Source organism: Solanum dulcamara, chromosome 7 (genome assembly GCF_947179165.1).
Source record: "Solanum dulcamara chromosome 7, daSolDulc1.2, whole genome shotgun sequence".
Classification (NCBI taxonomy): domain Eukaryota; kingdom Viridiplantae; phylum Streptophyta; class Magnoliopsida; order Solanales; family Solanaceae; genus Solanum; species Solanum dulcamara.
Window position 1 is genome coordinate 17,523,847 of NC_077243.1, and position 25,730 is coordinate 17,549,576.

The window sequence follows — 25,730 nt, forward strand, 5'->3', positions numbered from 1 at the left end:
CTTTGTAGAACCAGGATGAATAGAGTATCTGGAACTATACACTTCGGCCATAATCTTTTCTCGAACATCATCAACATTCGGGACACATAATCTATTTTGGTACCTCAACACACCATCTCCCCCTTTGGTGAAAACCATCACCTTTTGTTTGTGAATGTCCTCTTTCAACCGAAGGAGGATGGGATCTTGGTCTTGCTTCTATTTCACCTCTGCCATAAGAGAGGATGCAGCCCATTCTGAACATTAAGTCCGCCTTCATTATTTTCCTCAAGCTGAACTCCCAATCTAGCTAATCTATGCACCTCTTTAGCCAATTCTTTCTTTCCCTCCTCTATATGGGCAATACTACCCATAGACAACCTGCTAAGAGCATCTGCAACAACGTTAGCTTTACCTGGGTGGTAGAGAATGCTCATGTCATAATCCTTGAGCAACTCTAGCCATCTTCTTTGCCTCAGGTTGAGTTCTTTCTGGCTGAAGACGTATTGCAAACTCTTATGATTAGTGAACATGTCAACATGCACTCTATACAAGTAGTGGCGCCAAATTTTAAGAGCAAATACCACAGCTGCCAACTCAAGGTCATGAGTTGGGTAATTTCTCTCATGAATCTTAAGTTGTGTTGAAGCATAGTCTATCACTTTTCCCCTCTGCATCAACACACAGCCCAAACCAACTCTAGACACATCACAATAGATTACAAAATCCTCTGTTCCATCGGGCAAAGTCAAAACAGGAGAAGTGGTCAGCTTGGTCTTCAATTTCTAGAAACTCTCCTTACAAGCATCAGACCATTGGAACTTGGCCTTTTTTTGGGTCAGCTTGGTCAATGGTGATGATATAGATGAAAATCCCTCTACAAACCTTCGATAATAGCCAGCCAAACCTAAAAAGCTCCTTATATCTGTTGAGGATATGGGTCTGGGCCAATTTTTCACTACCTCAATCTTCTGAGTATCAACTTGAATACCATCTCCAGATATAATGTGGCCTAGGAAAGCCATTGATGCAAGCCAAAATTCACATTTAGAGAACTTTGCATACAATACTTGGTCTTTTAGAACTTGCAAGGCGACTCTAAGATGATAGGCATGCTCCTCCTCATTCTTGGAGTAAACCAAAATATTATCAATGAAGACAATCACAAACATATCAAGATATGACTTAAATACTCGATTCATGAGATCCATAAAGGCTGCAGGGGCATTAGTCAACCCAAATGACATAACCAAGAATTCAAAATGGCCATAACGGGTCCGAAAAGCTATCTTTGGGATATCACACTCCCTCACCTTCAACTGATGGTAACCTGCTCTTAGGTCTATCTTTGAGAAACAAGTGGCACCCTGAAGTTGGTCAAATAAATCATCTATTCTGGGGAGAGGGTATTTATTCTTTATGGTGACCTTGTTTAGTTGCCTGTAATCAATACACATTCTAAGAGATCCATCTTTCTTTCGCACGAATAGGACAGAAGCACCCCAAGGTGAGACACTCGGCCTAATGAATCCTTTGTCTAACAATTCCTTCAACTGTTATTTCAACTCTTTTAACTCAGCAGGAGCTATTCTATATGGAGGGATAGAGATAGGTTGCACATCAAGAAGGACATCAACCCCAAAGTCGATCTCTCTATCAGGAGGGACTCCGGGCAGATCTTCAGGAAACTCATTGACAATCGAAACCGACTCAAGGGATAGAGACTCAACACTGCCATCTTTCACTCGCACGATATGATAAATACACCCTTTTGAGATTAACTTTCTATCCCTAAGGTAGAAATGAATTTACCCTTAGGCATGATAGGACTACCCTTCTTTCTATCCCGAAGGTAGAAATGAATTTACCCGTAGGCATGATAGGACTACCCTTCCACTCTATGGCAGCTTCATTCGGGAATTTGAACTTAACAATCCTAGTCCTACAATCAATAGAGGCATAACAGACATAAAGCCAATCCATGCCAAGAATCACATCAAAATCAACCATGTCCAACTCAACTAAGTCAGCCAGGGTATCCCTGTGATAGATTGACATGGTACAATCTCTATAGACTCTCTCAGCTAAGATAGAATCACCAACAGGAGTAGCTACACTGAAGGGTTCTAGAAGACACTCAGGAATTTTATCAAATTTACTAGCTGCATAAGGAGACACAAAAGATAATGTGGCATTCGGATCCATCAAAACATAACAGTCAAGAGTAAAGACTCAAATCATACCTATTATAATATTTGGGGAGTTCTCCTGATCTTGGTGACTACTCATGGCATACAGACGGTTTGTACCTCCGCTCGTACCTGACATAGTGCCCTTTTGATTACCTCTAACCGGTGGTGCGGTGGTAGAATACTGGGCTCTATTGCCCTATTTCGGACACTCCCTCTAAAAATGGCCCACTTGGCCATATTTATAACAGCTATCCTTTCCCTCTCTGTATTCTCCTAAATGGAGTTTATCGCACTTGCCGCATGGTGGCTTTCCCTTCGAACCTTGAACCATACTAGCCTGGGATTGATATATCTGGGATCTGAAATTTTGGTGACTCTGTCCCTATCAATCATACTTGTTATGTGTCACAGGTGCACTTGCTGCAGATGGGGCATAGTTGAAAGACCTCTTCTGAAAGAAGGACCTGTTGCCCTTGCTCTGCCTCTGCCCACTCTCTTGTCCAGCTGATTTTGCCTTCTTACTCAAACGATCCTCCTTGATTTCTTCTTCTCATCCTTTACCTGCTGAGCATACACCATTAACCTGGAAATATCCATATCAGAGATCAACAATGCTGTTTTGCACTCCTTCTTCACATGTTTTCCCAATCCGGAGACAAATTTCCTCATCTTTGATCTCATATCTGGGATCATCTCCGGAGCATATATGGACAGCTGGATGAACTTTAGACTATACTCCTTAACTATCATACCTTCTTGTTTCAAATTCACAAACTCTTCTACTTTCGCTTCCCTCAATTTTCTGGGAAAGAAGTGATCAAGGAATGCTCCCTCAAACTCATCCCAAATAGCAGGCTCAGCATCCTCATCTCTACTTTGTTCCCACTGGTTATACCAGATGTTTGCCATATCCTTGAGCTAATAAGACACCAACTCAACCCCCTCGTTCTCCATAGCATGTATTGCTTTTAAGATCTTCCACATCTCATTAATGAAATTCTGGGGTTTTTTATCAACCTTAGAACCCATGAATACCGACAAATTCATTCTCAAAAAATCTCTAATCCTCATGGAAGCAGACGACTCTTGAGAACTATAACTAGGAGATGGAAAACTCTGGTTACCATTACGGGCAACCACTAATTAAGTGGGCATAGCAATCACTCCTCGAAAATCTACCTCTGAAGTTGGTGCAGGCGGAGTAGTAGGCACTTGAGGTGCCTTAGCATATCTTGCAGGTCAGTCTCTAGTCCTCGATGGGCGCATTTATGACTGTGGAATCTCTGTGTTATCAGCATTCCTCTGGCTGGCAGTATGTTTAGGAGGCATTGTCTACAATGTATAAACGCACGAATTAGAAAGAAAGTCTTATAGAGTTAAACTCTATCGCACGAACTCAAATTATGAAAGAAGTGAAACAATTTCTAATGTCTTATAGCCTCTTGATTATAAGTGTGGTATACAACATACCTATAAGCAAGACTCTACTAAACACGTCTTCATAGAATCCCTAAGACTCTTGAACTCTAGGCTCTGATACCAAGTTTGTCACACCCCGGGAGGGTACCCTAGACGTGGCCAGCACTCAAAAACCATTTCAGGCCTTCAAGCGAACCACTTAGTCCAATCACACTTTCATTCAGTTACATTCTATCAGTGGAAGACTCAAATCATAAGAATACTATTCATAATAAGGCCAAAGGCCAACCACATCTCCATTCAACAACTAGAAAAAAATAAAACTAGTCACAAAGAAACAATTCAGCATCATCCACACTCTAGTCTATGAAGCCTCTATCAACAATATAAGAGGTGCCCATGACATGTTCATGATTACCACAAATCGAAATAAAAAAAAATTAACTCGAAGCTAAAAAGATGACTACGGTATCCTTCGAAAATAAGGAGGACTCACCAACTAGATGGAAGTGAATGGATATTCAATGGTGCGCCTATTGATAACCTCTAGTACCTGTCTCTGCATCATGAAACAATGCAGGCCAAATGGCGTCAGTACATGGAATGTACGAGTATATAAAATGGATGAATAAAACATGCATCAAGGTGGGATAAAATCAACTCAGAATCTCAACTCAGAAGAAGGTACAACTCAATCAAGATGTCCTGAGTCTAAACAAAATATGATTTAGACAAGACCAATCACATACAATCCAACCCAATTCATCTCAATCCGACTCAAAGTACTATCAAGATCTATATGTGAGTTTCTCTTTTCGACAACCATCACTTATGAGCTAGTGATAGTACAACAATCCAACGTTGTTGCCACGTCCGTTCATACCTTGCCAGGGTAAGAACGAATCAACAAATCATGGATCCATAACCAATCAAGTCCTATTATATCAGGACAGTAATTTGGAAAACATCCGACTTTAACGGTCCAATCCCTTCCTATGTTTGGCGACGTAGTTATTGGATTCGAGTTATTACTTACTCTTACCCAATTCGGTGCTCGATACTTCTCCCAAAACTCAATGCTCATAAAAATCTATCCAATCAATTCAATCTAATCATATCAACCAGTCTCATTTGGACCCTTGTCAATTCATATGTCGAGTGCTTGCTTACTTTACTTTCTGTCATTATCTTTGACTAGAAAGAATGTCTTTCCATAATATTCCTTTGCCAAACATTATTATTTAATAACTATCCAAGTTTGTCCCAAACCAAACCAAACACTTCACGTGAAATTAGGAATTTAATAATGATAGAGTTTACCTTGTTTCTATATTATTAGAATATATCAAAGTGGAAGTATTATATGAATATACTAATAGGAATATAACTTTTTCTTAAATATAAATTAAGTTCATAATGCTAATAGAATTCCATTGAGGCAACAACTTATAGAGATTAGGTTTATGTTGTATAACTAAAGGGTTAAATTAAATATTATCCCCATCTCGTTTCTAGCAATATGGATTTGTGAAGGTGTTAAATTAATGAAAACATCCTAACCAACATTTCAGTATTCTTTCTCTGCTCCATCATTTGTTAATTGAATTAAACTGTAACGTACCAACGGATTCCAAGTTAATGCAACTCAACAATTTAGGATTCTCAAATATGTAAGTTTATAACAAAAATATATTTAACAACTCATATCAAACATTAAGCATTTATCAATTTCTCAACTTATCAATATCAACATAACAAAATAAAGTTAATAGATGTATGAACTCATTAGGACATAAATCTATCAAGAAAACCTAATTCCTATGAAAATTAAATCTCAAAGAAGAAGTAGGGCACATGGTGAATTCAATCCATGTTTTTAGTAGCCTTACATACCTTAGTGTAGATTTTGAAGAAACCTTGATGTTAGGTTTTCAATGGGAAACTTGAATCCTTGAGTTTGAGAGGATTTTATTGGAGATAATTTGAGAGAGAAGGGGATGATGATTAGGGTTGTTTGGAGAGGAAAAAGACTGAAATTATGATCCAAAATGCATCCAATTGTGTATATAGATATTAGGTAATTTTACCAAAATATCCCTACAAAATCTAGAAAATCGGCCAAAGTTCGCTGCAGGTCCTCTCTGTTCAACCAAGCATAAATTTTGACTCTGAACTCAAAAAATATAATCTTGGTGGTGTTCGAAAGAAGACTCAAAGACCTTTAATTTGATAGTTCACAGGCCACCCAATTTTTTATATTTTAGGAGATATGGTCATTTGAAGTTGACCCTTATACGAACTCATTCAGAAACTTAGCCGAAAGGAATTCTTTGGACTTGGCTTGATTTTTGGGATCCCTTATGACCCTAAATCACATCTAATATACTTTAAATACTTATTAATCAATCATAGATCATATATAAAATTTGAAGCCTTCGAGTTCAAGCCTATTCGCATATGAAGAACTGTCCGAATCTTAGCGTATAAATTTTTGAGGTGTCACAAAAAGGTTATTTAGTTTGTATAGCTCTAGGACAGATGTCACAATTAAAATCAGAATTGGATTCATATGAAAAAAACTTAAATGTTTCATTGCTGAAAATGGAAAGTGTTCCAACCTGACATGCCAAAGCTTTACATTAGGAACAACATTAACATGTACTGAATTAAAAACTGAAAATGATTGTGAGATGGGATCTGAAGATACATCATTTGAATTGAAAACATTTCTAGACTTATCACTATTGGAATTCAATATTAGAGTCCCTCTCTAACTTCACCAAAAACTTGAGGACTCCTCATTGAAAGGTCCTGCAAGAAACATCCAGTAGCAGTGAATAGGAAATTATACTGAAACTGGACACAAAACTTGTGAATTGAAAGTAAATTATACTTAAAATCTGGCACAAGTAGCACATCAGTTATGACATGTCCTGGCAAAATAGAGATGCTGCCTATATGGGTCAAACTTACCTTCAAATAATTAGCTAAATTAATGTTCAAAGGCACAGGGAGAGGATTTAGAAATAAGAAGGAATTGGGATCAAAACACATGTATTCTGAAGCTCCTGAATAAATTATCCAAGTATTTTATTTAAGATTAGTGAGTATAAAATTTGAGTATTTAAGAATAGTACCAGCCACTGCATTTGCATTAATTCCTGCCTTTCTTGTTTGTGTCAATTTGCTTTGCTTGTATATTTGCATCATTTCTGCAATTTGTTGCTTGCTAAACTGTTCCTCAAAACTTCCATCATTGATTCCAAAATTTGTCTTCCCAATGTCTTCATCTGCTTGCTGAGTCAAACTTGCATTTGCCTTAATCTGAGGCTGATAGTTCCTGGAGTTAGTGAACTCAAAATTTGTAGGGAATCTATGCAGTCTGTAGCAATCTTCATGCACATGCCCTGTTTTCCCATAATAAGTGCATGATAGATTTGGATCATATTTTTTCTTACCCTTAAACTTGTTTTGTGGCTTGCCATATCTCTGGTTCTTGTTTGGATTAGTATACCTCTGATATGTGTTTGTTCCTCTTATTGCTTGGTGTTTGAATCTCTGTGCATTTCTTCCTTGTCCATTAGCCATGAATGCTGCAAACTCAGTAATTAGTTTGCTGTTTTGTTGTTTTGCTTGATCTATTGCCATAAATGATCTAGAATTAGATATGTAATTTATGTTTGCATACACTTCCCTTTGGTTCTCATCCTGTAAAAGTAAGGAATATGCAACATCTATTCCAGGTAAGGGATTCATCATAAGTATATTTCCCCTTGACTGAGCATATACATCATTTAGTCCCATTAGGAATTGAATCAACCTTTGATCTTCCAGTGATTTTGTTAATTTTGCTTTCCCATCACAAGTGCATTCATATTAGCAATAGAAAATCATATTTATCCCATCTAATTCATCCCATAATCTCTTAAGTTTGGTGAAGTAACCTGCAATGTCACTATTCCCTTATATTAGACCTGGTAATTCCTTTTGCAGGTGGTAGAGTTTGGCACCATTTGATTTGCCAAATCTCTATTCTAGACTATCCCAAAGTTCTTTTGCAATTTTGGAACTGATCACACTATCTGCAATATCCTTAGATAGTGCATTTGATATACAACATATGATCATATCATCAATACAACTCCATTGCTTAAAATCTGTAGATTTTAGATCTGGAGCCTTGGAGGTTCCATTGATAAAGCCAAGTTTCCTCTTGGATGATAGAGATAAAAGGATGGATCTCCTCCAACCTGGATATCCTCTTCCATAACAAACAGTGTTGACCAGAGTCATACCAGGTGAATCTGAATTGTTTAAGTAATAAGGATGACTGCTTTCATATGTGGTTCCTTTCTCATTACTTCCTGACTTGATTTCAGTTATTTCAGGCATTTAGCTTTACTAGGGATTTTGAAGATGATTTTGATGTCTTTGACACAGATCTGGATCGAGTTTAGAAGTGCTCTCATACCATGTTAAAATTGAAAAAGGAAGAAGCTGAAAGAAGGAATTTTTGTGTGTCTTATTCATAATATGTACATTTACTTATATAGAAGTATACAACAACTGTAACAGAGACAAGAAGAAATTGATTACATTTGTCCTATTCAAATTTGTACAGAATTTTATTCTATTTGACCATAATTATATGGGCATAACCATATTTAATTGTACTAATTTAAATCCAACTGTGGAAGATTAATATATATTTATATGGATGGGATATTTCCACGTGTTCATTAGCTTCCTTCTTCTTTCCTCATTTCTCTTTCACTGTCTTCTTCTTTCCTCATTTGCTTCTTCTCTTCTTCTTCTTCTCTGTTGCAGCTTTCTTCTCCAACAAGGAATGGAAGCCACACTCTGTGTTCTATACAAGACATAAGTGATCACTCAGAGCACTTCTTTCGTAAATACCAGGCATAAGAGTGATTGGTCAATAGTCATAACACAAAATCGTAAATCTCAGTCTTAGGTACTCATGATATATGAATCAGAACATTAGGGACATAATCATGAGCGATTTTTAATGTAAATTCCTCTATCCTTATCACAACTTATCTGTTGGCTCATGATATAGATATACAAGTATCACTTTGATGTCCTAATAGAATTATCTTCATCGTATTAGAATAAGTGCAGGTTGAAAGAAAAAGAGTTGCAATCAACTTTGTGATACGGATGGAAATCTTACCCGCGGCTTCACCATAACAAAGGGAAACTGACTTATAGGTGATTAAGCTAAATCAATTTTGAAATACAAATACTACTAAATAATTATTTTGCGATCATGAAATGTTCAAAACGGATCCTTCACCCTATACTTGCAACATGTTAGATTTGCTGCACACTTAACCAAATGGTTGTTTTTACTAAAAAGATACAAGTCTATAATTCTTGCAGAGTTAATCTATACCACCTTTTTTTGGATATATTTGCAGCATGTAAGATGTATTTGTTCATTGTAATACATTATTCTTCCAGAATTACATTATGGCCTTTATTAAATCGATTGTTTCATTCTCTTTTCAAGTATATCTATGTTTCAAATATAATTAAGTGGTGAACTTGAGGGACACTTCAAAGATTTTGAACTGCTACTATTTTTTAAAAATTGATTCCTCACCTTCTTCTTTAGTTTTTTTCCCTCGCAAATAAAAAAACACTTTTCCATTAATGCAACTAACAATAATGGAAGTTACGAGATATAAGATGAAGTGAATTGCTTGCTTAATTTCATTGAACTTGGTCAATATATACAAATTATAGGATATGCTAAATAAAAAGATTGATACTAATAGTTAAAACTAAGGAACCTAAATATATGCCTGCTATAAATATAAAAATATAATATTAATTAGAATATATTCAAAATATATTATTAAAAGCATAATATATTTTAACATATTCTAACACACACCCTCAGTCGAAGCGGGAGGTTCACGTATGCTTAGACTGTCCCAGAAATCATTAAATAAAATGTGCAGAATCCCTTTTGTGAAAATATCAACAATTTGATAACGGGACGACACATGTAGCACACGTACTTCAGCACGAGCCACTTTCTCACGAACGAAGTGAATATCCATCTCAATGTGTTTAGCGCATTGATGTTGAATTGAGTTGCCGCATAAGTATATCGCACTCATATTGTCATAATAAACTAGGGTAGCCTTTTGAATGGGACAATGCAACTCTAGTAGTAGGTTTCAGATCCAGCATGAATCAGAAACAAAATTAGCAACACCCCTGTAGTTTGCCTCTACACTACTACGGGAGAGAGTAGGTTGTCGTTTGGAAGACCAAGAGACCAGAATATCCCCAAGAAAAATACAATACCTAGAAGTGGAACGACGGGTGTTAGGACACCCACCCCAATCAGCATCTGTATAAGAGATAAGTCGATTAACGGAGGATTTGTACAAATACAAACCGTGGGTTAAAGTACCCTGAAGATAGCGTATAATATGCTTGAGGGCACGCATGTGCTCATTAGTCGGAGCATTCATATGAAGACAGACCTGCTGCACGACATATGAAATGTCTGGCCGAGTGAATGTGAGATACTGAAGAGCACCTGTAAGACTACGATACTTAGTCGGATCATCATACGGAGTATCTACAGTTGCACTAAGTTTGGACTTAGTGTCAACAGGAGTAGGATAGGGACTGCAGTTAGTCATTTTGGCACGTTCAATAATTTTTGTAGCATAGTGGGTCTGAGATAAGAAGACACCATAGGTGTTACGGGTAATAACAATACCCAAGAAGAAACTCAGATGACCAAGATCTTTCATAGAAAATTCAGAAGACAAGAGAGCCATAATATGCTTACGAAGATGGTCAGAAGAAGCAATAATAATAGTGTCATCCACATATAACAGAATATAAGCAATAGCAGAACCATTCTTGTAAACGAATAAAGAGTGATCTGACTTACTATGAGAGAACCCAATAGTAGCCACAAAATCAGCAAATCTTTGGTATCAAGCCCGAGGAGCTTGTTTTAACCCGTGCAAAGATTTTTTCAGAAAGCAAACATAGTCTGGAAATTGTTTGCTACGGAAACCCATGGGTTGATGCATATAAACTGTTTCATTGAGACGACCATGTAAGAAAGCATTCTTGACATCCATTTAATGAATGTACCAAGATTTAGAGAGATCAATGCGGAGAACTGCTCTAATAGTAGCCGGTTTAACCACATGGCTAAACGTTTTATCACAATATATGCCCTGCTGTTTTGTATTTCCGTTACCAACAAGACAAGCTTTGTAACACTGAAAAGAACCGTCAGAATAATATTTATGACAAAAAATCCACATAGACCAAATAACATTCATATTAGGTGGCCTAGGCACTAATTCCCAAGTTTATTTTCAATTAAAGCATTACATTCATCTAATATTGCACTTTTCCAATTATGATCACGAAGCACACAAATAGGATTTTTCGGGATAGAAGAAATATCAATAGTGATTGTAGTATGGTAGTTGGAAGAGTATTTGAGGTTGGGTTTAAAAATGCCGTGAGATGCACGAGTGGTCATGCGGTTTGAAATGGGGGTAGTAGGCCTAGAAATGGTGTAAGGAAGGGTCAAGACTTGTCACGCCCCGAGAGGGTACCCTAGATGTGGCCGGCACTCGAAAGCTATTTCTGGCCTTCAAGCGAACCACCTGATCCAGTCACACTTTTATTCATTTACATTCTATCAACGGAAGACTAAATCGTAGAAGTACTATTCATAATTTAGGGACAAAGGCCAAAAAACTACCAAATCAATAATCATCTAGAAATAAACTAGTCAAAACGAACAAATCAACATTCCCACACTCTAGTGTATGAGGCCTCTATCAACAGTCCAAGAGGTGCCAATGACAAGTCCATGGCTACCAACAATCCAAAATAAAGGAAACAAAACAAAGCTATAAAGAAAATCTCGATATCCTCCGGAAACTAGGAGGACTCACCAACTAGTTGGAAGTGAGAAGATCTTCAACGGTGCATCGGTTGATGATCTCTAGTACCTGTCTCTGCATCATGAAACGATACAGGCCAAATGGCGTCAGTACATGGAATGTACGAGTATGTAAAATGGACGAATAAAACAACATCAGAGAGAATCAAATCAACTCGAAATCTCAACTCAAGGGAAAGAACAACTCAATCAAGTATCCTAAGTCTAAACAGGGAGATGATTTAGATGGGATTAATCACATACAATTCAACCCAATCCGACTCGGAGTACTATCAAGACCTATATGGGAGTTTTTCTTATCCGATAACCATCACTTATGAGCAGTGACAGTATAACAAACCGACATTGTTGCCGCATCTGTTCATACTTTTCTAGGGTATGAACGAATCAACCAATCATGGATCCTATCCAACCAAGTCCTATAATGTCAAGATAATAATTTTGGGGAAACATCCAACTTTAACGGTTCAATCCCTTCCTATGTTTGGCAACGTAGTTATTGGATTCGAGTTATTACTTACTCTTACCCAATTCGGTGCTAGATACTTCTCTCAAGAATCAATGCTTATAAAACTCCATCCAATCAACTCAATCAAATCATATCGACAAGTCTCATTTGGAACCTTATCAAGTCATCAATTCTATCACAATCAAGCCTCTCCCAATCATACTATCCGATCAATCCCAATCATATCATTCATGAGTAGTTAAATATGTATTTGTAACAATATACAAACCTATCCAATCGTTCTTCTATTCATTTAACAATTCTTTTAGGACTCATCAAACTCTAAGGTTCTAAATCAACAATTCAAGATGAGCAACATATTTAAGAAGATTAACATATTTAACATAATTCATGTAGTTAAGAAAATCAATAAAGTATGTTTAACAACTCATATCCATCGACTCATACTAATATGAAGATTTTAGAAATTTCTTGACTAAACAACATCAATATAACAAGAATCAAATTAATAGATGAAAAGACTCATTTGGACATAAGCCTATCAAGAAACTCCATTATTATGAACATTTAACCTCAAAGAAGGTGTAGGGCACATGGGTGGACTCAACCCATGTTTTGAGTAGCCTTACATACCTTGGTGAAGACTTTGAAGAAACCTTGATGTTAGGTCTTCAATAGAAGGCTGGAATTCTCAAAGTACTTGAAGCCAATCCTTGTTGGAAATGGATTTGAAAGAGAATAAAGGGGATTTCTAGGGCTTTTTAGAGAGAGGAATGGACTGAGAATAATGGTCCAAAACGTCTCAAGGCTAATGTATATATAAATTGGGAAATGCCCAATTTGCCCTTTTCTCCAAAAATCTGAAAAAATGGGCTAAAACAATCCTGGCTCTATAGTGGCGCGTAACGCCACTGCAGCACCAAGTCGAAAATAGGCTTAAAACCTACACATCTGATAGTGGCACACCGTGCCAGGGACCAAACTACTGAGGCTAGTTCTTTGCGCTATAGTGGCGTGTAGCGCCTTTACAACGCCAAACCTAAGTTTTCTGGGATTTGGAAAATAGGCTTAAAAACCCTGCACATCCAATAGTGGCATGCCGCGCCAGGGACCAATCTACTGAGGCTGGTTCTTGGCACTATAATGGTGCATCGTGCCACTGTGGCGCCAAGCCCAGGCTTCCTGTAGTTACAACCCAGGCCTGAAATTCCTATAGTACTAGTTCGTCTTACGATAGTCATAACTTTTGACTCTGAACTCCAAAAATTACAATCTTGGTGGCGTTAGAAAGAAGACTCGAAGAACTTTAATATAATAGGTCATGGGCCACCCAGATCGTCATATTTCAAAAGATATGGTCGTTAGAAGTTGACCCCTTATACGAACTCATTCTAAAACTTAGTCAAGATGAATTCTTTGGACTTAGCTTGGTATTAGGGACCCCTTATGACCCTAAACCACTTTCGAAACTCTCCAATTTCTTAGGAATTGATCCTAACTCATGCATACAATTCACAATAGTCGAGTTCGACCCTGCACGAACGCAAAGAAGGGTCCGAATCTTAGTGAAATATTTTGGGGGTGTTACAAGACTGGGCTGGGTGTAGGATATGATGGGCCGTGGAGACCACCATTACTTGAGGTAATGGCGTAAGAGAGAGGAAGAGATTTAGTGGGCTGCTGTAACTGCTGGGCTAAAGGAGAAGCATCATGAGGTGATGTGTGATCTAGGCCCGTGTGAGACTGCGACCCAAATTGAGAAAGAGAGGCCAAATTTGTTTTGGGCTGCACAGGTTGGTCCGGTTGATTAGGTGGGTTAGTTTGCAATGTAGGTTGAGTGGAATTTTGTGACAAATGATATATTAAATGGGAATTAATAGTGTCACTAAAAATATCATAATCCAAATGTTTTATTTTGTGAAGTTTGGAGAATGGAAATTCAGTTTCAACAAAACAAACATGAAGACAGATTATAATTTTACCACTCGATATGTCATAGCATTTTGAACCACGATGATTAAGAGCTGAACCTAAATAAGCACAAGGAGTAGACCTTTCTTGTAATTTATGAATAGTAGATGAGGGGAATAATGGGAAACATAAGCAACCAAAAACACGCAAACCCGAATAATCCGGATCACTTTGATATAAGATTTGAATGGGTGATTGGTTATTCAATACCTTGGAAGGAAGGATGTTGAGAAGATATGTGGCCATGGAGAGTGCATGATGCCAAAAGGATAGTGGCATGGATGCATGAGCAAGAAGAGTTCGGATGATATTATTGATGTATTTTATGTGTCTTTCGGCCTTGCCATTTTGAGGAGATGTATGAGGGCATGAAAGACGGAAAAACATGCCATGTTTCTCAAAAAATTCCATAAAAGTTCCATTTATATACTTCGTACCATTGTCACACTAAAACGTCTTAATATTACGTTCAAATTGAGTTTTGACTAAAGCATGAAAAACTAAGAAAATGTGTTTGACTTGAGATTTCTTGGCAATAGGAAATGTCCACAGAAACTTACTATAGTCATCAAGAAAAAGAACATAATAACAATGGCCGGAAGTACTAACAATGGGAGAAGTCCAAAGATCACTATGAATAATATCGAATGGAAGAAAAATATATGAAACCGAATCATAAAAAGGTAGCTTAGAATGTTTCCCAAGAGGACAAGAAGAACAAAAAGTTTTACAAGACTTATTACAATTAATAAACTTTTTACTACAAAGAGACTTAAGTATATTATCGCCAGGGTGACCTAGACGATTGTGCCAAATATCCGAAGGCAAAGCAGTAAAAGTAGATTGATTGGTGTAAGAAACGGCTTGAGAGTTGGAGAAAAGTGGATATAAGTCTCCGGTGATATCACATCTCATTAGTCTATTCCCCGTCTGTAAGTCATTAACAGAGAAACCAAAAGGGTCAAATAATATAGAAATCATATTATCTGTGGTAAACTTACGAACTGAGACTAGATTTTTGATGAGTTTTGGAGTATGTAACACATTGTTTAAGGTAAATGGTGGATAGGGTGGGGGAAAAATAGTGCGACTGTGACCAATAATTAGAATTAAATGACCACTACCGACAACAACGTTATGATGCTTATTGCTTGAATTAAAATAAGAAGAGAGAATACCTGCATCTGCCGTCATGTGATATGTAGCACCGGTATCCATGTAGTAGTTCCCATCGGGTTGAGAAAATGAAAGAACATGCATAGCGGCCTCAATATCAGTGGGTGTGTAGGTAGGAACAGTAGGTGCAAGAATATTAAAAGATTGAGTTCTGGGCCCAAGTACGCCTGACCCAGAGGTTGAAGGGCGTTGGGCCCCTGGATTGGGCCTTGGCTACTACTGGAATGCAGGAAACGGGCAAGGAGGCACTGTCCAACCGCCCCAACTAGGCTTCCACCTTGGTTGCCACTGTAGTGGAGGGCCCTGATGATGTGGTTGCCACTGGTGCTGCTAATGTGGCGGCTGATTTAGACTGGGTCCACTTGGGCTTTGTTGAGTCGCCTTTTTCTTGTCATTTGATTTCGAATTATTCCTGTTTTTATTATTGTTGTTTCTTTTGTTGCTAGCAAAGGAGTCATTCGAAGAGGAAGAAGGTGTGGCAACTATGGCAGAGCTATCGGCCCGACTTCCGGACATACTATTTTCACGAGCTTGACGAGCCTTTATGGTACGCTCAGCCATTTTCAACTTGGAATGACAACTTTCAAAGGGGGGCAATGGCTCTTGATTTTGTATAAAATCCACCGTACAACTATACACCTCCGGTAAAGAGCCGGTAAGACGTAAAACCAGATGACTATTAGTCACCGGAGCATCAACATCAGCCAACCTCTATGCTAGAGATTGTAAATAATTACAATAACTGTCAATTGAGGTGAAACCTTCGAAAAAAACGTTCGTAAAGTCCTCCTCGAGATGGGTGGCTCGGGAGGATTTTGTTGTCTTGAAAATGAGATTCAAGACGGTTCCACACGTCCTCTACTGTGTCATTGCATTTGAGGATAACTAGAAGAAGATCAGGAGCAATGGTAGTGTAAATACATTGCAATATAACAGCATCCAAATGCTTCCAAAGAGCCGGATCAGCCGACTTGGCCGTAGTGTAGGCAGCCAGAGCCGACGCTTCTGTGGGTGAAACCAAATGATAGTAAAGATCATAAACCCTAGCAAGATTGATGAACAGAGTAGCCCAAGAATGATACAAGCCTTGCTCATTGTCTAATATTACGGGTACGAGAGACTTAATATTAGTGACGGTGAGAGCGGGATAAAATTTAATTTGGGCGAATCTGCCATGAGAAGAAATGAAAGGAGATAGGAAGAAGAATAGATGAGGCTAGGATTAGGAGATCGTACTAGTCTGATACCATGAAGAAAGTGAATTACTTGCTTAATTTCATTGAACTTGGTCAATATATACAAATTATAAGATATGCTAAATACAAAGATTGATACTAATAGTTAAAACTAAGGAACTAAATATATGCTTGCTATAAATACAAAAATACAATATTAATTAGAATATATTCAAAATATATTATTAAAGGCAAAATATATTTTAACATATTCTAACATAAGATATACCAAAAGTGCATAGTGTCATTCCTGTTAATCAATACCCAATTTGGTTAGAATATAGAATCTTCCTCTGCTATTGAAGGTAAGGAGAACACAAAAGTATCACTACAAAAAAATGACGAAAAAATGATGGAAAGAAAAGCGACGGACTGCATCGATGGTAAAAAGCGACAGACAAAGGGACACCGTCCGTCTATTATATTTTTATTTTTTTTATTTTTTTTATTTTTTATTTTAAAAAGAGAGGGATGGTGACTCTAAGTCCGTTGCTTTTTTTGGCGGATTTTTGCGTCAAAAATATTTTTCATTAATAATTAATTATTTAATATAAACGGCGACTCCGTCCGTCGCTTTCAATAAAAAAAATTATTTTTAATTTAAAATAATCGACGGATTCCTTCGCTTATTTTTAATTTTAATTTATAATATTTTTTTATAAAATTTATTTTATTATTTATATTTTTTAAAAAAAATAGCGAAGGACGGCGTCGCTTAGTCCGTCGCTTTTATGGTCAAATATTTTTAAAGGGAGCGACAGACTTTGCGACGCTGTTCGTTGCCCCCTACTAAATATCAACCACAGGTTCTCCCATTTTTTCTTTATTTTTTATACTCTCTTAACTCTCTCTCTCTCTCTCTCTTCGATCCCCTCCCCTAAACCCCGACCCTGACGCTCATCCCACCTCCGCCACAGCGCTCCGTTGGCGTCTCCGCCGCCGTCGTCCCTCCCTCTCTCTCAGGTACTCCATCCGACGCTCTCTCTCTTCTCTTTTTCTCTCCTTGTTAAACTTAGTTAGGGTTTTTTTTTTGTAAATTGAGAAAATTTTGAATTTTTAGTTAGTTTATTTCATTTATGTTGTTGAATATATGTTGTTAACATAGTTAATTTGTAACATTGATTGTGAATTAGTGAATAAAAAGCTATAGCTTTGATTTTAGGGTTTTACTTTGAATTGGGGTATTTTGAATTAGTTTGTGATTTGGATTTTTTTGAATTGCAGTTGAAGTGTTTTTGAAGTCATAAAGTTACTAACATTGTTAGTTTGTATATTTAATTGTGAATTAGTGAATGAAGATTTTTGGGTTTTAGTTGAATTGGTTTTTTTTGAATTAGATTGTAAATTTGGGTATTTTTTAATTTGAATTGAAGTATTGTTGAAGTTAAACATTAGATTTAAGAAGTAATTATTAAATCTAATTAGAAGTTAGAAACTTAGAACTTATTTAGAGCTTCTAATTACAACTTAGAATTTAATCATAACTTGTATTGAATTTAGAACTTTGAGCTTGAACTTTAGGCCGAATTTTTAAAGTTGAACTTAGAATTTTTTTTGGTGTAGCATTTACTTATTTGAACTTAGGTTGTGAACTTTAGAAATTGTGAATTATTTATATTTTTCATGAAGTTATTAACTTTGGTTTCTTGAATTGTGGTTTTTAAGAATTAATTAAGCTCAAACTTTAGAAATGTTGAATTATTGTAGGATATATGAACTTTAAATTGTGAACTTTCAACTTAAATTTTTAACTTGGAATTTATGATTTTTTAACTTGAACCTAGATTTTAGAACTTGAATTTTAGGATTTTTGAAGTGCTTAGGAACTTGTTTGGTTTGTATAAATTCTCAAATTTAGATACTTGAACTTTAATTATACTTGAAATTTGAAAGTTTGTACTTTAACTTAGAAAAAAACCAACTTGAACTTTAGAAATGTTGAACTTGAGAATTATTGAATTTTTCAAGTATATGCATGTAAACTTTAAGTTGTGAATTTTGAACTTGAATTTAAAACTTGAACTTTAGGATTTTTTTTACTTGAACTTAGATTTTAGAACTTGAACTTAGATTTTAGAACTTGAACTTTAGAATTTTTTAATTAAGTAGTTAGAAATTATTTTGGTTTGAATAAATTCTCAACTTTAGATACTTGAACTTAGGATGCATGAAATAATTAATTAAGGTTGAGTATTTTTGTACAAAATTTTAAATGCAGGGGTACAATCTAATTAAATATTTCAATATTCGACGCCGCCAAGGCCACTGCCACCAACCCTTCCATCGTAGACCTAATTGAAAAAAGTCGAGGTATTTTTTCCTCTTAAATTTTAGTTATTGTATATATTAGTTTTTTTTATTCAATGTACAACACGTGCATTTTACTTAGGATTTGTTTGATTTCTTAGTATATGTTTGAATTTGTAGAGTGTGTTGTAGAGATAAAGTGTTAGTTTTGCATAAGTGACAACATTAGTTGATCCTATTGATGACACAATTGCTTTTTTTGCAAGATCAATTTGTGTCCATCTAGTGTTGACACTTAGATTTGATTTGGTTTACTTGTTGGAATTAGTTTGTACTTTAATTGTCTAATAAAATCCAACTTGCACTTTAGAAATGTTGAATTATGTTCGTTATGATATATATTGTGTATTTTGTTGGTTGGTTAGTTGTATTGGATTGGATTGTATTGATTATTATTGAATTACATTTTAATTGCAGGTGGGAAGCAGAAACTAGTTTCTGCTATCAAAAATATTACAGTAAAAGCGACGGACAGGGTCCTTTAGTCCGTCACTTTTCTGAATTTTTTTTAAATTTTTTTTTAGAAAAGCAACGAACATGGACCCTATGTCCGTCGCTTTTTTGAAAATTTTCAAGAACACCAAGAACAAAAGCAACGGACAGGGACCCTTTGTCCCTCGCTTTTCAGGAAAAAAATTAAAAATTAAAAAATAAAATGACGCAGTCCGTCATTTTTTATTTATATATATTTTTTTAAAAAAAAAATTTACGAGCGACACAGTCCGTTGCTTTTTGCGATGCAGTCCGTCGCTTTATTAAAAGCGTTGAGCAAAAAAGCGACGGAAGTGACTGCGTCACTTTTCCGTCGAATTTGACCAAAAAAGCGACACAGTCCGTCGCTTTTTTGCATTGTTTTTTGACAATTTTTTAGTAGTGGTATTTTCTTATACTTTATCAGATCACTAAATCTGATAAACTATTTTCTTATCTTTCCTTTTTAATGTCATTACAGATTGCATACAATTTGTTTTCACAAAAACTAATCTTTTTATGTCATGATTCATGTTGAAGCCTCAATGGGAGAACTCAAAAGGATTTCTGCTTTCTTGAGCTATTTTTCCCTGTGGAGTTTGGTAATATAGCCAAAAGTTCTTTCCTTTAATAGAAGTTGAATGATATCAGTTGAGTTCTCAACTTGCTTTTTCAATGTCTTTTAGCCTCTGTTTAAGAAGGTCATAAATGACTTTACAAAGAGCATTTGTTTGGCTTCCTTGAATGGGGCACACTAATATAAACACATTGTTATCATTTGATATTCAATGATTTTACTTTAAATTCCTTCTTTGCCTTCTTCAATATCAGCTTTTACCTCAGCAATTAAAATTACTAGAAAATAGCTATCTGTTATTGTTGAATTTTATAGCTAGCTCAAATGATTTCAATGGAAAGTCTTACCTTAAACTTGTAGATTTTTACATACAAAATTGACTATATTGTTGTTACAACTCTATTTACTAGCAAAATATGTGTGTTCTTAATAATGAGGGGAGAATGTATGTTCAACCTTCTAACATAATTGTCTCAATTTCCTCATCTTATTTGTTCTTCATATATTGAGATAGGACATTTGTCAAAGTTTGCTGCTATTAGTGTCGAAATCGGAGAAAATGAGCTGTAGATTTAAAATGGTTATAACGCTTTACATAGCATTTGAGTTTTTTTTTCATTGTAGACGTAATGTATCTCCATGTGAATTTAAATACGGACTCAATGCCATAAAGAAGATGGAAAAAAGCTATAAGTGTTAAAGACAACGACATCAAACTTTATAGTAGAGTGGTGCATCCAAAATGGGCATGTGATCTTCATACTGGAGGACTCAACGGTGATTGTCAACATGCTAAGAGACCAACCCACTTCTAACTCGCAAATGAGAGCGGTCTTTCAAAGTACTTCCCAGATGCTAGGCCATTTCAATGTGGGATATCCAATATTGCTTCAGGAAAGTCAACCAAGTTAAGATATGTTAATGTAGTTGCTGGTTTGACAGAATATGCAACTAATTAAGACCAAGATAAGATGTGACATACTCTACAGCAAATACCGTCAACCGCTAAGAGGTATTTCTTCCTGGATAAGTAGCGGATGCCAAGTTTCAGGCAAAAGTGATTCAGACGACTTCTATGTTAGTTAATGCAAGTGCCCTCGATCTGATTAATGGTTGTTTTTAGATGGATTGATAAGTCTTTTTATCATCAAGTAACACAACCATGTAAATGTAATGATAATAATAATAATTAAAAAAATTGTTCAGGAAAAGTCCATTTTACAATAAAGAATTCATAGTTCATCGGTAGCATATTTTGAATACAGGTATAGAGAACTCCATCAGACAACTAATTTGATCATATTAACTTGGATGATGCTATGAAGATTTATCATGAAACACCACTAACAATCAACGTATTTAGTATATAATGTATTCAATCAACGTATAAACATCTCCTATTGATCACAAGGCTAAAACAAGTTATTTATGGTTGTGCGAAACGCGAACAAGTTATTTAGTATATAATGTAGATCAATCAATTATAGATGCTATGAAGATTTATCATGAAACACCACTAACAATCAACGTATTTAGTATATAATGTATTCAATCAATGTATAAACATCTCCTATTGATCACAAGGCTAAAACAAGTTATTCATGGTTTCAGCTAGTATAAGTCATTGCAGCCTAGTCAACTTTTAGTAGCTCAATCCTAGTGTGACTCTAACTCTATAACAATTAACAGTTGTACACGCAGTGGTGTAGCCACATATAGCTCAGGGTGGACGGTCGGACACCCTTTGTCGAAAAATTATATTATGTATATAGAAAATTGTACAAAGTATATAGGTCAAAAATTATTTTTCATACGTATATATTAAATCTTGGACACCCTTCATAAATTTCTGACTTCGCCACTATGTACACATTGATTGTACCACATTGTTCAACCTATTTCATATCTTCAGCCTCCCTGATCTATAACAGTACAAATACAATATGATCTAGATAGAAAGATATGTTCTCTATATATCCACATTCCAAGAAGTATTCGCATTTTAATTTCTTTAATATGTGCACTAAATTTTTCGCATTAGAACTCCACTCTTTTAACTGCAATTGCTGAAGCAATCATGATCTCAAATGAAACAAGACATACTGAGATTCTCCTTTCTTACATACAAACATAAATGAGCTTTCAAGTATCAACAATTTAATGAGAAAAACATAGAAGAATTAACTGAACCCTAGTTTGTTGCAGTGCAAAGCTAATTAAGCACTGAAACCTCCTTTCTTACATACATACATACATTAGGAAACCTCTCGACTGCAAACAATTTTGATAAGTGAAGTCAACATTTCGAATAATTAATAGCTCTAGAGATTAATACAGTGCAAAAGAAAATAGTATTAAATTAAGATATATAAAGATAATTTAGTCAAATTACCCTTTTAATTAAAGAAATATATATGACAAGTAAAATGGAGTAATACAATGTTCACTATTGAAATAGTGTATTGCTTCACTAATTATGCAAAGTTTTTTTTATCAATAATTAAAATTTGTAACAGTTTATACATAGAGATTGCATTTAATGTTACTCTTAGCAACATTAATTGAAGACCAAAAGGATTCCGTTAATCCCTATACTTCTAATTATATATTTGACACACGTTTCTTGCTCAAAGATATATATGATCATATCATGTACCGTGGTACGGAATTAGAAAATAGCAGCGGATCTTCTCTTTTCACGAATTCGCAGCAAGAAGACGCAGATATTGGGAGGGGGGAACTTTTTTGAATGAAAAATTAGGAATAAGATAATCGAAATGGTGGTTGAGATTTTTAGAAACCATAGGAACATATAATTGGGTTTTTAAGTGTGAAAATTCCTTAGAACTTTGTTAATGCATGCATAAACAAAACTCATCTATAACCCTTGGCTAGATTGCCCAGTAGCTTGTCTTTCAGCTTTTTAATCGCATGGACCTTTTTCTCTCTTCCTTTTTTTTGAAGGCATTAATGGTTTCAATCATGATATTTATATGAATATCTCCATCTTTCTGACGTGATCCATTTTCAGATTCTTTTTTTTCTTCTCTTGTTCTTTTTTAGAAAAATTATGATGTCCTTAACAATATCGTATAATATCATGGCATCTCTTGATTTCATCTACACAAGAATGATATATATATATATTCTAAAATTAAGCTGCAATATTCTAATACTCTGTATAATTTCATGTATAAACTAAGACCGATGATTTTTCTTAAAGAAAGAACTATTTGAGAAAATAAAACAACTTACAAGAGGGACCAGATTCCCACGTTGAAGAACAACAAAAAATAATGAAGCTGAAAAGGTTTATATCTAGCAATCTAGAAAAGCACCATTTTCTATGATATACATGATTCAACACAACAAACTACAAATCTAAAATTCTTGTCTGACCCCACTTATAACTAAAACAGAAACATGACTAGAGGACAAAAGTTGCACATAGTATAGTTGGTGGAGAGGGGAAAAAAGATCAATTCCTCTTGTCCTTTTCATCCCCATAAGGTGGAAGCAGCAACTCCTTGGAGTTCTTCAAATTTCATGAGAATATTTTTATTCACGTTTTCCTCCTTTTCACCATTGTTGTTGTTCTCCACGGCCACAACAACCATTTTATTATTGCTCTCGATATCAAGTGTAGATTTAGGTAGGCTAATTGAAGAGGCTTCAACTCTGGAATGCTTAGCACGCTTGGATGAGGATGATGATGCATTCAAATTTAATGCTTTGGGAACAATATTTATGCCTTTTGGAAGTTTGTGTTTGGAACTACAGTTGCAGAAAGCGAGAGATTTACGATTTGTGGGTGGATCATGGTTGTGTTCACCAGAATAGGACACCAAGAAATAGTTCTCATTCTTTGGACTTTTCTCAATAATTTTCTTTGCTTCGCATAATTTTGATGTACTACATTTATAGTAGTTTCTGTTATATCACATACACAAAATAATAATTAGTATCGGTCAAATATTACATGTGTCTACACCTACTATTAATAACATTTAATACTTTTTATCACGGAAATTGAGAATTGAACGAAACTTTTCTATGACTTAAAAAAAATGAAGAGAGCAAACCTCGGAAAGGAAAAACCTTTGATTGACTTCTCACCGTACTTGCGCCATTTCCATTTATCATCTGTGAGTTCCTCTTGCAATACTTCATAAATAACCCTTATCGGTTGATTTTTTCTGATTTCAAATTAGAAGTACTAAAATCAAAACTCTAAAGACACGCACATAAAATGTAATAGAGGGACTAGTTACCTTTTACAAGATTCGATCAGAGGAGTCTCCATGGGCAAAGTGAAATTAGGATAACCTTTATCCTGCATCACGAGTTGTTGTTGTAGATCAGTCAATTCTTGTGATGTTGTAGTTGTTGTTGGTACACACGTTATCGTTGTTGGTGATGGAGGAAGAAAGATTTGTTGGCTAAATTGAGTTGGTTGAATGGGATGTAAGTACAACTCTTGATTATTATTGTGGTCCATGATTATGACCTGGTTATCTGATTTTTTTTGGTGAGCAACTGAAAAATCTATAGAGAAAATTTCAGATAAGCCATCAAAATTAGTCATGTCAGCAGTTAATAGTCTGTCAAAAGTATTCCAATTATCATTTTCAAAAGTCTCCGAGCCAAAGTTAGGAGCTACAACATTGTTCGTTCCACTAATATTATAATTTTATATCACACCGCTTATATCCCAATTATTATCCCCCATTTTAGATCTATATATAATTATATTTAGTTAACTGCAGAAAAAAATGAGATAGGGGCTAAAAACCTTTAAAAATTTAAAAATGTGCTTATTATAAAAACTAATGGTGTTTTTAGAAGAAGGGAGTGAGAAAAAAGATTCGATGAGGGGCTGACTTATAGAGGAAATAATTGAGGAAAAATATTAGTAAATTGGAATTAGATATCAAAGGCTGAGATGAAGAAAAGTGAACCGTATTTGCTTATTATATAGAGGAACTAGAGAGGTATATACCCGCTCCCGCATTATCCACATTCAATTTACATTTAGTGCACATTAAATGTTCTTTTCCATTCCAGTGTGAGTGTGATTTATCATATAAAAGAGAAGATAAAATATAATCTATAGTAATCTCATGTACCCTTTTAATAAAAAATATCTAAGATTTAAACTTTTTTTTTAAAAGATCTTAAATAGTGAAACAGAGGTCCCCTAAGAAAAGAAAATTTGCAATTTTAATAATTTTATGTTTCTTGACTTTGTAAGAATGTCAAAGTGAGGCCAATAGTTATAATCAATAATTTTTTTTACGAAAGTTATTGATGCAACATGACCGCATCACATAAAAATGTTAGTATTTCTGATGAAGCAACAACATATGCTATAGCCTATAGGAGCTTTAGAACTTTAAATGTTGTAATGTATTGAAAAGGGAAACTACACGCATGCACTTTCCAACTTGACGCAACACTTGAAAGCTTATTGAATACAAAAGCCTACACAAATTATGTTCAAAGAAAGTTTCAGTGTATAAAACATTATGTGTTCACTCAAATATTCGAGAAGGGAGTGTACAACTGTATACATAGATTAGATTAAAAAACAACTCAATACATAAAACATTGTGTTCTCACATAATTAGGAAAATGATTTTAGTCTAAAATGTGCGATGTATAATGATACATGAATTGTGATGTAGAAATTACCTATTTTAAGAACACATATGTCTTTAGATATTCTTATTTTTGTAAGTAATTGTAGAAATTAATATAAAATTAATTAATTATTTCCATCTTTAACCTTACTCAATAAATGTAAAGAAAGACTAATATGATGCAAAAGAGAGTAGTATTAAATTAAGGCCAGAAAGTATATAAGAATAATTTAATCAAATTACCCTTTAATTAATGTTATCTTAAATAATATGGAAAAAAATATAACACGTAAAATGGACAGAAGGGAGTAATACAATGC

At 35.2% G+C, this 25,730-nt stretch overlaps 3 protein-coding genes across 3 annotated transcripts; all 3 read right to left on the minus strand.

Annotated features, from left to right (window-relative positions):
* Nucleotides 1-9,796: 9,796 nt before the first annotated feature.
* LOC129894562 (uncharacterized mitochondrial protein AtMg00810-like) lies at nt 9,797-15,189 on the minus strand. The gene is made up of 3 exons (XM_055970258.1): nt 15,184-15,189; nt 10,737-10,867; nt 9,797-10,526 (listed from the first exon to the last, which is right to left on the minus strand). The coding sequence occupies exons 1-3, from the start codon at nt 15,187-15,189 to the stop codon at nt 9,797-9,799; spliced, it is 867 nt and encodes a 288-aa protein (XP_055826233.1).
* A 322-nt stretch (nt 15,190-15,511) lies between these two features.
* On the minus strand, nt 15,512-16,461 carry LOC129894563 (uncharacterized). Its single transcript, XM_055970259.1, has 3 exons — nt 16,448-16,461; nt 16,044-16,350; nt 15,512-15,892 (listed from the first exon to the last, which is right to left on the minus strand). The coding sequence occupies exons 1-3, from the start codon at nt 16,459-16,461 to the stop codon at nt 15,512-15,514; spliced, it is 702 nt and encodes a 233-aa protein (XP_055826234.1).
* Nucleotides 16,462-23,268: 6,807 nt separating this feature from the next.
* On the minus strand, nt 23,269-24,356 carry LOC129894564 (probable WRKY transcription factor 27). The gene is made up of 3 exons (XM_055970262.1): nt 24,043-24,356; nt 23,854-23,967; nt 23,269-23,701 (listed from the first exon to the last, which is right to left on the minus strand). Exons 1-3 carry the CDS (start codon nt 24,354-24,356, stop codon nt 23,269-23,271), a joined length of 861 nt encoding a protein of 286 aa, XP_055826237.1.
* Nucleotides 24,357-25,730: the final 1,374 nt, after the last annotated feature.

Coding starts and splice junctions, on each gene's coding strand:
- LOC129894562 (XM_055970258.1), bottom strand. Junction 10,527..10,736: donor ATTGATCTCTCTAAATCTTG/GTACATTCATTA, acceptor GTTCTCTCATAG/TAAGTCAGATCACTCTTTAT.
- LOC129894563 (XM_055970259.1), bottom strand. Junction 15,893..16,043: donor TCCTCAAATGCAATGACACA/GTAGAGGACGTG, acceptor TCTCTAGCATAG/AGGTTGGCTGATGTTGATGC.
- LOC129894564 (XM_055970262.1), bottom strand. CDS start 24,356: ATGACTAATTTTGATGGCTTATCTGAAATTTTCTCTATAGATTTTTCA. Junction 23,968..24,042: donor CTGATCGAATCTTGTAAAAG/GTAACTAGTCCC, acceptor ATTTGAAATCAG/AAAAAATCAACCGATAAGGG. Junction 23,702..23,853: donor AAAGGTTTTTCCTTTCCGAG/GTTTGCTCTCTT, acceptor GTGATATAACAG/AAACTACTATAAATGTAGTA.